Source organism: Cladophialophora immunda (genome assembly GCF_000835495.1).
Source record: "Cladophialophora immunda strain CBS 83496 unplaced genomic scaffold supercont1.7, whole genome shotgun sequence".
Classification (NCBI taxonomy): domain Eukaryota; kingdom Fungi; phylum Ascomycota; class Eurotiomycetes; order Chaetothyriales; family Herpotrichiellaceae; genus Cladophialophora; species Cladophialophora immunda.
Genome location: NW_015622547.1, coordinates 3613834 through 3627913, shown reverse-complemented (window position 1 = coordinate 3627913; position 14080 = coordinate 3613834). Strand labels below are relative to the sequence as shown.

The 14080-nt window shown below is 55.9% G+C and overlaps 5 protein-coding genes across 5 annotated transcripts; 3 read left to right on the top strand and 2 right to left on the bottom strand.

Moving 5' to 3' along the window:
- Positions 1–3: 3 nt before the first annotated feature.
- PV07_11949 (uncharacterized protein) lies at positions 4–2851 on the top strand. Its single transcript, XM_016399426.1, has 2 exons — positions 4–1425; positions 1478–2851. The coding sequence occupies exon 2, from the start codon at positions 1592–1594 to the stop codon at positions 2504–2506; it is 915 nt and encodes a 304-aa protein (XP_016243988.1). The 5' UTR covers positions 4–1425; positions 1478–1591; the 3' UTR covers positions 2507–2851.
- A 135-nt stretch (positions 2852–2986) lies between these two features.
- On the bottom strand, positions 2987–4270 carry PV07_11948 (uncharacterized protein; the record flags this gene model as incomplete). Its single annotated transcript, XM_016399425.1, has 3 exons — positions 2987–3262; positions 3367–4092; positions 4169–4270. 3 exons carry the CDS (start codon positions 4268–4270, stop codon positions 3026–3028), a joined length of 1065 nt encoding a protein of 354 aa, XP_016243987.1. The 3' UTR covers positions 2987–3025.
- A 437-nt stretch (positions 4271–4707) lies between these two features.
- Positions 4708–6849, top strand: PV07_11947 (uncharacterized protein). Its single transcript, XM_016399424.1, has 6 exons — positions 4708–5067; positions 5128–5317; positions 5401–5674; positions 5730–5804; positions 5861–6459; positions 6532–6849. Exons 1-6 carry the CDS (start codon positions 4827–4829, stop codon positions 6701–6703), a joined length of 1551 nt encoding a protein of 516 aa, XP_016243986.1. The 5' UTR covers positions 4708–4826; the 3' UTR covers positions 6704–6849.
- A 324-nt stretch (positions 6850–7173) lies between these two features.
- PV07_11946 (uncharacterized protein) lies at positions 7174–9012 on the top strand. Its single transcript, XM_016399423.1, has one exon. It carries the CDS (start codon positions 7327–7329, stop codon positions 8794–8796), a length of 1470 nt encoding a protein of 489 aa, XP_016243985.1. The 5' UTR covers positions 7174–7326; the 3' UTR covers positions 8797–9012.
- Positions 9013–9936: 924 nt separating this feature from the next.
- On the bottom strand, positions 9937–13120 carry PV07_11945 (uncharacterized protein; the record flags this gene model as incomplete). The annotated part of the gene is made up of 5 exons (XM_016399422.1): positions 9937–10554; positions 10608–11803; positions 11853–12022; positions 12096–12439; positions 12494–13120. The coding sequence occupies 5 exons, from the start codon at positions 13118–13120 to the stop codon at positions 9937–9939; spliced, it is 2955 nt and encodes a 984-aa protein (XP_016243984.1).
- Positions 13121–14080: the final 960 nt, after the last annotated feature.

Below are 14080 nucleotides of genomic sequence, written 5' to 3'. Positions count from 1 at the left end.
GAAGTCTTGTTCCTCAACAGGGTGGCGCCGACTCCTTTTCGTCCGTCATTGCTTTGTCAGCGTTGGTGTCATTTTCAGACTTGACTCTCGCACTGTGTCAATCTTGTATCTTGAAGTGTTCTACACAATGACACTGCGACCACTGTCTGTGGCCCTGTATGTTCCCGATGCCTGCGCCGGTTTAACGAAAACCTCGGTACGCACGGCCAAGACCATTGAGAGTCCTCAGACCTCGTGTCCAGCTGAATTCGAGGTGCACCGGAACCTCCGGTACCACATCAAGGTGCTGTCGCTGAGCTCGGTTACACACCTCGAGATTGACGGAGACGAGGTGCTATAGCTGGCGACCGAGCCATCTGTCGAGCCCGTCTCTTGTCCAAACGATCGAGCCAAGGACGTGCGATTACTTCACTGTGCAGCTGGCCGGACGGCTTCCAAGGCAGCAAATGCCTGTTTGGAACAAAACATTCTACCATACTTCGAGCCGCCCGTCGTCGCTTAAATTGATGCTGTTGCTGTGGTTCGTATTGCCACATCCACATCTCAAGAGGTGGCCCTCTGCTTGGTGATTCTCCATCGCTTCGCGCTATTGACCTTGACCACCTTTCGTCGGCTCCAGCCACGTGTGACCGAATGTTTGGCCTAGCGTCCAGGCTCCTGTCAAGATTGGGGAATACTACTTGTGACAGGCGGTCGAAAGTGACAGGGAAAAGCGGCGTGTTCATCCAAGCAGACGATGATGCGATTGAACTTTTGGGGTGCTAACAACTGCAAAAACGTATGTCACGCGCGGGCTTCCGGGTTGGGAAAGTCAGTGTCGAGGTCGAAACCCAGAGTTTCCACCTTCGGTCGTGGCTCAGCACCATCACAGAGCCCACTCCTTAAGAAGCTGGCGGCTTATGTGAGGGAGTTGCTGTATCAATTGGGAAGACGACTCCTCTGCACGCCATATGTTTGAGGCCTGATCACGTGGTCCTATCTCCACCAACATACTTGGTCTTCTAGTTTCGGCAGTTCACTGTCCCCAGGCTTGCAGGAGGCAAGGATCCCGGGGGCAACATCCATCATGTAGCCTAGGCTGCGCCGACAGCCAAAAGCAGTGAGGAGATGTTGATGTGATCGATGCTTCCTTGCCGCCAACCGAAGACACGGACGATCTGGTCCGACGACTCTGCGACAGAATGACGATGCCCTTTAGGCATCGGGCCCAGACACAGTCAGAGCAACTTTGAAAGATCTTCTCCTGCCACATTGATCGAACGGACCTACCAATCTAAAGGGGGACGGAAAATAACTTTTGTGAAAAGGATATGTATGAGATCTGGACGTGGAAGGCCCTGCATAAGACTGACCACGAGTTTCCTTATTCGGCGGCCAGAAGCTGCACAAGGCTGACGTCTGGGTACCCAATTCGGCAGGATTCAGGCATGTATGGAGTGATTCTGACTGTCTGCGTGTGCTGATTTCAGAGAACTAGGCCGTACATGATTCCAAAACCATTGTGGATCCAAATGTCTGTTACCGACAAACAAGCAACCACCTTGGAAGAGGTCGACCAAATTTCGAGGGTATAAAGCATGTGGTTCATGCCATGACTGTTCTCATCTCCAGTCCGAGGAAATCGCTCATTATCTTCCTACATCTCAGGGAAGGACGTGGAAATCATAGCGACATGGCTACAAAGAACGTTGTTCGGATCACCAAGGTTTCTCCTGCCTACTGGCGAGCCACCATCAGCAACCCCCCGCTCAATATATTCGATCCGCACGTGTACGCCAGCCTGCGACTGCTGCTCGACGCTCTCGAAAAGGACCCACACGTGCGCGTGGTCGTCTTTGACAGCGACGTGCCCGAGTACTTCTGCGCGCACTACGACATGGCCTGGCCCGCGGCCGGGGTCGACATCCCGGGATACGCTCCCGTGAGGGGCGACTGGCCGACCTTTGTGCACCGGCTCAGCAACCTGCGCGTCGCCAGCATCGCCTCGATCCGCGGCCGCGTGCGCGGCATCGGCAGCGAGTTCGTCCTGGCCTGCGACATGCGCTTCGCCAGCCGCGAGAAGGCCGTCCTGGGCCAGCCCGAGGTCGGCGCGGGCGTGGCCCCCGGCGGAGGGGCTCTGGAGTGGCTGCCCCGGCTGTGCGGCCGGTCGCGCACCCTGGAGATCGTGCTGGGGAGCGACGACTTTGACGCGTCCACCGCCGAGCTGTACGGCTGGGTCAACCGCGCCGTGCCGGACGCCGAGCTGGACCGGTTTGTCGACACCCTCGCGCGCCGGATCGCCGGGTTCGACACCTTCCCGCTCGAGGGCGTCAAGCGGGTCGTGAACCAGCGCGCCGGCGTGGCCAATTTCGCCGACCTGCACGAGTCGGGCCTCCTCTTTGGCCGCTGTGTCGACACCCCCGAGACCCAGCGCCGAGTGAAGAACCTCTTCGCCGCCGGGTTGCAGCAGGATGGAGAGACGGAGCGGAACCTCGGACACGCCCTGTCGCAGGTCACTTCGGATTGAGTATTCAGCCCGCAGCGTAGAGGAGGTTGACTTTTCAGAGGTCTTTCGTACTTGCATGGATGACTCCATAGGGATCTCAGCCTGTGCTAGGGACAACGTCCATCCATCACCTCCTAGATGGCTATGTGTGCCTCATCGCAGGGAACTCACCACGAAATGACTCGAGCTTTTGATGGAAGTCGTATGTAGCTTGCCAGAGTAATCCACGGAAAAAACAGAGTATGAGGTTTCCCTCGCGCTCAGGCCTGTATGTACCGTGAAGGGTGCTCGGTACGTGTATTTAATCCACGCTCCCGGCAAGGGGAGACTGCTGGGTACGTTGCAGATCCCAACACCATTACGAAGAACAATCATTTCTTCTGTGAACATAAACAGCACCATCACGTTAGGGTATCCACGTAATTAAAAGACTTGCCAAAATCAAGGTGAAAAAGAAACCCCCCACACACTCCCATAAAGGAGAAAAAGGGGTAGGAGGGATAACTTTTTATTACAAACTTCCTGTGGCCACATTGGTTCCTAGCCCCCCGGCTTCCGCCCGTAGACGAAATGGAAGTTGACGTAGAGATGGTTCTGGGAATCCTGCAACTCCCGGATGACGTGCGCAACGAGCACGCGGCACTCGTCCTCGGTCCAGCCCAGGTAGCGGGTGAGGAAGCCCAGGGCGAAAGGCTCGATGGCCGAACAGACCTGCGGGAGCTGGTATTTGCCCAGGACCTTGAGCTTGGGATCGCGCGGCCACGGCCCAACGGGGACCTTGGTCGTGTGTGAGAGACGTCGGTTAGCTGGCCAATACCGGCAGGGTGAGAAGGGGGGGGGGTGGGAATAACGGGATATGGGGGAGAGGGAAGCAACTTTACCTTGTAGACGTCGTCTCGGATGTCGACGAAGCCCGCATCGACCAAACGCTGCCTCTGCTCTTTGGCCACGTCGAGGTCCTTGCCGAACACTCTGCTGGCCTGGTTCACCTCGTCTTGCCACCGTTTGAGGTACGGCGCCCGGGCGAGCTCCGGGTCGTCGTCCGACTTGAGCCACGTCTCGTACTCCTGCATCTCGAGCCAGCCTCCCGGATTCAGGGACCGCAGCGCCTGCTGGTACAGCCGGTCCCAGTCCTCGATGCTGCCGACCATGGTGCGCCCGTGGATGAAGTCGTACCTCTCGGCCTCGGTGCTGGCCTCGACCCAGTCGCTCTCGACGTCGTCGACGTAGAACCTCACGTTCGGGGGCACCACGTCCGGCTGGATGGGGCTGAGGTCCGTGCCGATGACCATGGCCATGGGGAATTCGTCCGCAAAATCCACGGCCCAGATGCCCGTCCCCGTGCCGAAGTCGAGCACCCGCTGCGGACTCGCTAAGATCGGGGCGCGAAAGAGTCGGCCATCGAGAGTCAGTCGGAAGACGTGGTGGAGGAGGTCAAGCCGCGCTTGCTCCGTCTCATCGTTTGGTAGGGTGTATGCGCCTTGGCGGTAGGCGTGGTATCGTCTGCCGTGTTCGTAAGGATAGTTGTATATGGAGGAGGCGAGAGATGTGCTGGTGACTGAGAGGTCGTCGCCCAATGTGGAGTCTACGTCGCTCGTTTCGTTTGACTAACAGGCGCAATCAAGCGTTAGAGACTATGGTGATGGCGATGGGAGGAGGTAAGAGCGATGTGGCCTGTCTCACGTCTGGCTGGATCTCAGCATCTGGGTCCGGCGCAGCTGGCTGTTCAACTATTGCTCCCGGCGCCGACGAGTGTTCTGGGGTTTGGTTGGTGGTGTCACTCATGTCGAGTGTTAGCGCAGCCTTGCTCACTGCTGTGGAGGCAGGATGATTCGAACGGCGGCGGGGAATGTCGTGGAACAACGGGCCGTAGAGAGCATATGTAGGGCGACGACGGTGCACGAAAAGGTACCTGGGTAGTGCACTCAGGTTGCTGAAGTGCACGGAGCGGTCCGCCCAGCCTTAACTACTGCGGACTAAGTTTGGTGCCGTTGGGGGAGGACTGGCGGCGGCCGGTTAGTGCTTCGTTAAGCCCTTAGGCGCATGTCTGGCTCCCGGACGCCCACCAACTGTCCTTCCTTATGGGCGCCTTACAGGCGACATGTACGCGAGAACTGGCCATGTTCATCCATTGGTGCCAGCTCTCCATGTGGTCTGTAGCTGTCTGCAGCCGTCTGCATCGAGAGCAGGCTAAACATCAACTTCAATCCACATGTCCACGCCGCACTGCAAGCAATCGGCTCATCTCGTTTCTGGTTCACCTTGTCGCAACTGGGCCCATGCTGTACCTCTCCGCCCGTCTCCATCAATCCTGCTTGGTCTCCTCTGCGAATCTTGAGCAATGGCCTCATCATACTTCGAGATTCTGCCCAAGGCCTCCCTGACAGCACCTCTTGCCGTCCTAGTCACCACATGGCTCCTGTATCTCGTGTCGCTGGCTGTGAATCGGCTGTACCTCTCGCCGCTTGCAAAATTCCCTGGACCGAAAGCCGCCGCCTTATCACGATGGTACGAACTCTACTACGAGGTCGTCCTGAAGGGCCAGTATTCCCGGAGGATAGATGAGATGCATCGGGAATATGGTAGGCCAACCTCTGGTACAGTTTGCATAACTCCAGAGTGGCCAACTGATTGATCTCAAGGGCCTATTGTTCGAGTCGCACCAGATGAGCTCCATATCAAGGACAGTGACTTCTTCGACGAACTATATGTCAAAGTCCCCCGGGTGGATAAGCATGACTGGGCGGCTGGAAGGTTTGGGAACCATGGCTCCATCATCACTACTGCAGATTTTGCTCTACATCGTCGTCGCCGTGCCGCCCTCAATCCTTTGTGAGTCTTTGCACGATGCACACTTCGTCTCGAGAACGGTGGCTCTTTGGACACGAGCCAAGGAGATACTGACGGAGATCTAGCTTCTCCAAACGGTCAATTGTGGATTTTCAGCCAGTGATTCGCCAGAAAGTTGAGCTGCTGAGCAAGAAGGTCCGCGAGTACAAGGCGAAGGACGCTCCAGTGGTCCTGAGCGAGGCATTTCCAGCTTTTGCGGGCGACATCATCACAGAATACTCCTTTGGCATCTGCTATAATCACTTGGATTCTCCAGATTTTTCAGAATCCTTCCACGCTGCGTTCATGGCCGTCGGTGAGTTTGGCCATGTTGCAGTTCAGTTTCCGTGGTTTCACCCGGTGAGTTGTTAATTCACCACGCCCTCTGATCCACGAATGCTAAGAGGGGCATAAGCTCTTGAATTCTCTTCCTCATGGTCTTGTTCGGAAAATGCAGCCAGCTCTGGGGAGCTTACTCCGGCTTCAGGTTGTGAGTTGGGCGAATCTGGTGGTCACGAATTGGCTTCCACTAAACGCTTCACATAGGATCTGCGGAATATGATCAAACGGCTGACTGAAGGGGATGGACTGGGAGAGGGCAAGTTTTCCCATCGCACAATCTTCCACGACTTGCTGCAAAGTGCTCTCCCGCCCGAGGACAAGGGGAACCGCCGCATGGCAGACGAAGCCCAAACGGTCATCGGAGGTGGCCTCGAGACGACTGCTTGGGCATTGAGCGTGGCGTCATTCCACATCGTGAACAACCCCAAGATTTACCAGCGGCTTCACGAAGAGATTGTCCAAGTGATGCCCGACGCAGCCTCCATCCCCGATCTGCTGGAAGTCGAAAAGCTGCCATACCTGCGGGCCTGCATCACCGAAGCCGTCCGCCTCTCTTATGGCATTTCTGCCCGGAATCCTCGGGTGCTCAACCAACCGCTTCAGTACAAGCAGTGGACCATCCCCCCACGAACGGTGGTCGGCATGTCGATTGTGGATGTCCATCATGACGAGGCTATCTTCCCCGACTCCCATTCATACATTCCAGAACGGTGGCTCGGGAACCCCAAAGCACCCAATGGGTCGCCGCTTGATCGCTACTTTGTCGGCTTTGGGAAAGGGAGCAGGAGCTGCCTCGGGATAAAGTATGTATCATGTCCCCTCGCACCACCGCTCGCTGCATTTTAGTCGAAGCTAACCTAGGACTTTCTTCCCAGCTTGGCCTACGCTGAACTGTTCCTTCTCATGGCGGCTCTTTTCCGACGATTCTGGTTTGAATTGTTCGAGACGGATAAGTCGGATGTGGAGTTGAAGCATGATTTCTTTCTGCCGAGTCCGAAGTTGGACTCCAAGGGCGTGAGAGTCAAGGTGGTGGAGGTCTACGAGTGAAGTGATGCTTACGGCTGGGCTGCCTGGTGATCATACATATCTCTCTCTTTCCACTATTTCTACACGAGCTCCATCTGCTTTTGGCCATCACCCCCTTTTCATCCCTATTCCAGGGATCACGGCGAAGTACCATTGCATGGACCAATATAACATACACCCTTGTGCCTGATCCTGCCTGGCTCGAAGCGCCACGCCGTAACCAATCGTGCTTAGTCATTCATAGCCGTATCCGCGTCGCGTTATTTCTTTGACTGATGGACTGGTCCGAATCGAGCATGCATTCCGACGTCTCTGATCCTGCAGCTTAACTACAAAAGTCCAAGTACCACATCCCTACCACTTTCGTTGACCCTTGGAGCTCCTGACCAATTGACGAGATCTAGGGAGAAACGGGGCAAATGTTGTGCAGTGGCCCGACCGGGTCCATGTAGTTCTTACTCGCCACGACCACGTCGCTTTACCAGCCGTTGGCTCGATCCCTCACTCTAACCCCTGGCTCGAGATCTGGGATTTTCCCGGGAATCGGATTGGCCAGTTACCGAGCTTCACAGGCAAGGGGGGGGGTGCGTCTGCAAGGATAATAAGACGGCCTTGCCGACCGCTTCGATCGTGCCCCTCCGCCCATGGAGGCCGAGGAGCCCCTGATGCAGATGCCGCACGAGCGAGAGCAGCAGATGGCGGCTCCTCCCGCGGGCTTCGATCCGAGCTACATCGACGAAGTCTCACAGGGACGCCGCGCTCTCAGCGTCCCCGACCTTGAATCCCTGACCACGGGCACGGGCGCCAGCATCTACCAGTCCACAATCCTCCCCGCCATCCGCGCCGCGCGCTCCGAGGTCGTGCTGGTGACGTGCTTCTGGGCGACGGCGTCCGCGACCCGCGACCTCCTCTGCGAGGCGCTCAAGGACCTGTCGCGGCGTGTGCTGGCCTCGTCGACACCGTCCTCGTCATCACTACCGCCACCGGGGGCAGCGTCCCAGAAAGTCTCCGTGCAGATATGTTTCTCCTCGAGCTCGCTGGCGCGGAACATGCTCCTGCCGACGCCCGCGGCCGGTCAGGTCTACGACCCCGCAAGCTGGGGGAAGCTGGGCCTCCCCGAGCCCGAGGAGATCAAGGGTCTGGATCTGCGGGTCGTGCGCAAGTTCTTCTGGCCCTGGGGCATCGTCCACCCGAAGTACGTGATCGTGGATCGCAAAGTGGCCATCTTCCCGTCGTGCAATGTCTCGTGGGAGCGGTGGTTCGAGGTGGCCCTGTCGTTCACGGGTCCCGTGGTTGACCACCTGCTGCGCTTCCACGCCGACTTCTGGGAGGAAGGGAGGCCTCTTCCACCTCGGCCCTCTCCTGAGGCTGCCGCTGCCCGTCGCTTACTCGACGCCGTTGCAGATCAGACTATTGCCTCTTCGACCACCTCTGCCACCACCGCAACCGCTCCAACAACTCTCCTACCGTCGCCACACACCCCCGCCACCCTTCCCAACCACCTCCACCCGCGCGTCCTCCTGGGCCGCTGTCTCCCGTGCATCCCGGACGCAGGCCCGCTCCCATTCCCGCCCACGCCGCTGCTGGAGGCCACACAGCACCTGCTCCGCACGGCGCGGTCCCGCATCGTCATGCTCACGCCCAACCTGACCGAGCCGACGGTGCTGGAGTGCCTGCTCGGTGCGCTCGGGAGGGGCGTCCGGGTCTGCGTATGGACGAACCGCGACCTGATGACCGCGGAGCAGGTCGTCACGGCCGGCACGACGACACCACGCTGTGTCCGCAAACTCCGGGACGGGGCCCTGCGATCGGGAGCGGCGGCCGCGCTGCTGGACGTCGTCTTCTTCGACGACCAAGACCCGGACGACGCGCCGGGTGTACCGCCGCGGCCGCCGCGACGGGGATTGCAGGAGACCGACGCAGAGCGGGACCTCGACGCGGTCCCCGTCAAGCTGCACGCCAAAGTGACCATCGTCGACGACGAGAGGATCCTGTTGGGCAGCGGCAACATGGACGCTGCGAGCTGGAGGACGAGCCAGGAACTGGGCGTGCTGGTCGAAAGTCGCGCGGTGGTCGACAGCTTCAAGAGGCGGTGGAAGTATAGCACGCTCTGAACTGCTTGGGGGAGAATTATACAAAGTTCGACTAACTGTCTGTCTAAACTGAGGATGGCCCAGGCCTGTTTGTCCCTACATCACAAGGACGAGTATCGTCGACCAGCCTCCCCCAGTGATTGATTGTCATTAACAACCTGGACAAAGCCCTCGGTTCTGGAATAAGAGGTTTCCCTTCTGAAGAAAAATCTAGATTTGTCGTCACCCTAGAACGCTCCAACCCATTTATGTAGCACCCCAAGTTCCCCGTAGTCCGGGTTCCCAGATGATCCAACCCATTGGTCCTCGTCCACGATGTTCAGACGTTGACAATTGACCGCGTAACGCCCACGAAAGTCGCAGCCTGTAAGCGCCCATCCTATCCTTTAGTCGACATCGCAAAGCTGTCTAGGATCTGGCTCCAGATGACCTGCTCCACGCAAGTATTGAACCTTCGGCCCTATATCAAAACTCGAAACCACTATTTCCAAAACCAGTTCGTCCGACACATTTCTGATCGTGTCGCCATCGAGCGGTGCAAGTCTGCCGATATTGGGGACGAGAAATTAATTGAAGGATCCATGTCGAACATTTCCCAAACCCCGTGGCGATGCGAGAAAACACCTTCCGCCTGGGCGCCGCCCGCAGTGTTCATGAATGTAACAGTGCCTGAGAAGTAGACTACTCACAAATTCGCGAGCCAATGCGTCAGCGTGAGAGGGGATCGGGAGGACAGCGTAAGCAGAATGAGTGAGACCCCGTGTCCATGCAGGTGCCATATATTCGTTCCTGGCTCGGCATCATCGGCCGGGTGTCCGTTGGACGCATTCGCACAGCGTCAGCTCCCGAGTATTCTAGGATCGACATCGATGGGCCGATTGGTAGAAATGCGCTGTGTATGTCCAAATTGAATTCATCGCGAGAAAGTCATCATCCAGAGACTGGTTCTTGTGCATTGATGGGTGGTCTACCCGAACCCGATCATTGACCAACGTCAATGGCTGAATTCGGAAGAAGGGGACGTTGGAATCTCATGTAGAGGGCGTGAGACACAGATGAGCAGCTGTTGACGCATGAGATTGCGGCGGCCCAGATATGCCCCAGTCGATTTGGTACCATGGTCCCTTGCAACGGTATGCTCAACGGAGCATCAGGACGCCATCACGGCTGATCCTGACTCTCTAGGTCAGCGTCCCAATACCCATTGATGCTCCCAAGCAGCATCTTCCACACATTTCCGTCGGCAGGCGTCGTGTCGCAGATGTCCCTGGCCAGCCTGTAGTCTCCTTTCAGCTCCTCGTCAAGCCATCTGAGTCTTTCCATGCCCTCCTCGTCATTGCCGAACCTGATGAATTGGATGCCTACCATCTGCTCCTTCATACCCTTCTCCTCGAGGAGGTTCACCAGTCTTTGGATAGAACGCGCAACGGCGTCCAGCTGACGAATTCCTGGTTGCCATTTGCCATCGGTAAAGACATATAGGCTGATCGGCCTCATGTCCAAATCCTTGGTTAACTTCTTCTGGGTCCTCTGCAGAATCTCGTCGAGACGGTGGGCAAAGTCGGATTCACCGTTGAGCTTTTCTGTCTTGCGTCTGACCATATTCTTGAGCTTGGTAGTGTGAAAGTTTTCTTTCCCTTCGTCGGATATGATGAACCGTAGCTCGCTTCCGTTGGGATCCAGTTTCTTTCTTTTGATCAGACTGATCAGGTTGCTGTAGAGCTTGGTAACATCGTTCCAGTAAGGAGTCATACTTTCGCCGTCGTCTAAGATAAAGATCTATGTCTGCGTAAGTATGCGTGACGCCACAAGTTAGAAAGGCAGAGACATACGTGATCCCGACTCCTCAGCTGGCCAATCAACTCATTCTCGTGCGGAAGGGGGGTGATTTCTGGCCGATGGAAGATTGCTCTTTTGGCCGCTGCCTCTGTCTGCTGTACCCAGTCATTCAAGTCGTCGACACTCAACACCTTTTCTGGAGTTCTGTTGTGTGTGCTGCTGTGTGACCGACTGTGTGAGTGCGCCTTGTCGGCAGCTTTTTCTTTGCCTTTCATCGTCATCTGGGCGAAACGTTCTACAAACTCCGAGTTGTGTTCCATGTCGGAGACTGGAGTTTGCTGACGGTGGCTGAAGCTATCCGACGGCGTGGTGAGGCTGTGCTTAATTGGGGAGTGAAAGTCAGAGGTTTTGGGGATTGTGTCGGCGCTTCGCGATGTCAACGCTTCTGTCCCTGGCCTGTCGTGCAGGCGCATCTTCATAGTATCATGGTATTTGCTGTGAGACTCTGTTCCAGTGGAATCACCTCCGTTCCCATGTGGGAACGAATCTCGACCATATCTATATATTGACGTGTTTGAATCTCGATTGTCTTGTCTCTTCAAGGATGTGTTGTCAGTATCACCTCTAGCAACCCATTGGGCCAATCTGGGGCTGTGGTCGGAATCCTTATTATGAGGGAGCTCGATTCGATCATCGTGAGGAGGGGTCAAAGGGTATTCGGGATAGTTGTGAACAGCCGGCTGTGAATAGAACTCGCGGGGAAGTTGTGGCGGTGTCGATGGTCGCGGACCATTCTGCTCGTTTGGTGAAGGCCCAGGAGGCCCTCTTGCCGTTGAGGACGATGATTTGTTCCGGGCTTCGTTGATGACAGCCTGAGAGCGGTGGAGAACTTGATGGGCTCCTAGGCGGACTTGTGGCGAGTGCTCGAACATGTGTTCGAGCAGTTTTTCCCACAAGATTGGTGTTATGCTGTCCTCCGTCGCGCATATTCTTTTGGAATATTCGTGCCAGCTTTGCACCGCCCGAAGGAGACGTCCGGATTTGCAATGGAAACAAGCGCCCATGTTTTCGCCAACTTCCTTATCATTCATTCTCTCCTGACGATACTTCTCTAACCCGTATTTGCCACCCACGGTCCACGCGTGGAACTCGCTAAAGACACAGGCGAGAGACCAGGTGTCAATACTCTGTTCGGCTTTGGACATGTTGTCGCTGGGTGTCCTGATCGAGCAGTTCAATTCCGGGGCACCTGGGCTGTCAGTAACTTTCAACGCGAGCCTCGTTGGAAATTGACTCACTGTAAGCTTGTGAGCCGCCTTTGCTCTCTTCAGTGCTCCTTTCCTTACCCTCCACAACGACTTCGAAGTGGCTTAAACCCAAGTCTGCGAGCATGAACTGGACTCCGTACGGCTTACTAACGATATCACCCGTGACCAAGACATTGGACGGCTTGATATCTCCATGGCGGCTTTCGTGGAGGTATTAGCCCTTGAGCACTTCTTTGTGCGGCTCAAAGCTGCGGACAGGAATTGAAAACTCACCCTTGGAATATTCGTGGCCGTCCCGCGAGGTCGGTACTCCTATTCAAATGTATCTGGACGAGGGCGCCACTAAGCTTGAGGATATTCTCCCACAGGGCCACTATGTCCTCTCCCAGTCTTGGAGGCGTAACACGCTTCCAATAGTCTTCCAAAGTACCAACGTTGGCATACTGAAGGATGATGTGACGGCTTTGATTCTGAGTGAAAGCCCCATAGAAGCCTATCAGGTTCGGTATGGGTTCTGATAAGCTATTCAGTGACCGAAATGCTTCGACCTCGGCGGAATAGTAATTTTCTGCTCCATCAGGAGGATAGTAGGACTTTACGACGTATTCGTGCGAATCCTATTATGACCAACTTAGACGATGCCGCTAACAGAAACACTGGGATATATTTACCTCTTCTGGAGCCGAGCTTCCCGTCAAATCATCGTCTTCTTTATGAATTGTGATTTTGTGGACCGAGGCGCTTGAGCCTTTTGTGGTGTCCACTCTCTTCATGGAGGCGATTGGGAGAATCCTATCGTTCTCGAATATAACTCCAGAGCTGTAGCTCAATGGATCCACGCAGAATTCCCATTGTATTTTGGAAAACTCTTCGAAAAATGTTGTACCGCCCGCGAGTTTCGGAAACAGGTCTCGCTTGTCGGGGGAATAAGGTAGTTTATCGTCTTGTAACGCCCGCTGCCCGACAAAGGCGTCGATGTGGTGCGATTGGCCGATGATCACCAGAATAGTGAATACCTTAGGATAGCTTTTCGCAAGAGCCCGTACGTCTTGAGGAGGCTTCGTTGAGTATTTCGTCGCTGCCGCGACAAGTTTCTTGATCTTTGAGTGCTGACTGTCCTGCTCACAGTCGAAGTACTTGGTGATCGCTTGATTCGGGAGGAATTTCCGGGTCATATAGGAGGAATCGTCTGTGAAGGTTATACCCGGGCGACTGTTGGCTTCTTTCCATTTCAGAAAAGACTGAATCTCAGGGTCGGTGAACAGGTCAAGTAGGCGAGAGCCCTGTTCTGGCGCCATCGCATCCGATGGATTGCGTGACTGCTGAACGGTGACAGGAGGGCATAGAAAGTGATTCTGAAAGGCTGCTGCGCTGGGTCGCGCAGATCTTTCGATGACCCAAGCAGAGATTCGAGAAGGAGAGTGAAGGAGGCATCTTCGAGGTTCGGCGACAGCCTCATGGGCTTAAGCTGCGCATGCGGCGCGACAGTGACTGGGCCAGTCTCGGTTAACGCAGAGCAGGTCTGCCAACCAGCCTGACGCCGGCAACCCCTCGATCAAGCTTTGCCTTAGGAACAAGGCGGGGTACCGTTCATGGCCCTGTTCGCCCGGTTGGGCGTTTTTGCAGCACTGCCATGACTGCGACCCCCCAGGGATGGGAATCTTCAGGCGTCGACCATGGCCAACAGCGAAGGCAGAATCACGTCTTCCTGCCCATTTCCCGCCTTGCAGATGCCAACAACACTCGATCTTCGGTGGTCACTGCAGCTCAAGTCCGCGATGGCACTGCGCAAGGCGTACCTGTTGCGGGCGAGAGCTGAGGATGAAGTCATCAACACAACTTACAACACTGCAGCTCCTTGCCTGACACTTGCCTGGCGTCGCGAACCCCAGACAACCCTAAACACCTAGAGTTTTTGACTAGTTAGCGAGTTAGATGCGGTACATCGGGAAATGCTTGTAGGGCAACCCCCCACTGAGGCCCGTGAGCCCTTAACCCGTCTCGCCCCCAGCTAAATTCCCCGGCGCACGGGCTTCGCGTAGTCAACCGCGCCGACCGCAACTTTATCAAAGTCAAGATGAACATGCAGCATGGAATCGAATTAGCAAGAAACCCCCCAATTGGATGGTTTTAGCCCAAGGCGGGAAGGATATCAAGGAAATCAACGACGGATAATGCTCTGTGTTACATATCAGCCTCGCGAGTCGCGACCATAGCTCTCAAAAGCAAAACCTCGAAATTGCACAAGTCCAGCAGAT

Excerpts from the sequence above, each read along its gene's own strand:
- PV07_11947 (XM_016399424.1), top strand. The coding sequence starts at position 4,827 with ATGGCCTCATCATACTTCGAGATTCTGCCCAAGGCCTCCCTGACAGCA. Across the intron at positions 5,068-5,127 it reads TGAGATGCATCGGGAATATG|GGCCTATTGTTCGAGTCGCA; the intron begins GTAGGCCAACCT and ends ATTGATCTCAAG. Across the intron at positions 5,318-5,400 it reads CGTGCCGCCCTCAATCCTTT|CTTCTCCAAACGGTCAATTG; the intron begins GTGAGTCTTTGC and ends ACGGAGATCTAG.
- PV07_11946 (XM_016399423.1), top strand. The coding sequence starts at position 7,327 with ATGGAGGCCGAGGAGCCCCTGATGCAGATGCCGCACGAGCGAGAGCAG.
- PV07_11949 (XM_016399426.1), top strand. The coding sequence starts at position 1,592 with ATGACTGTTCTCATCTCCAGTCCGAGGAAATCGCTCATTATCTTCCTA.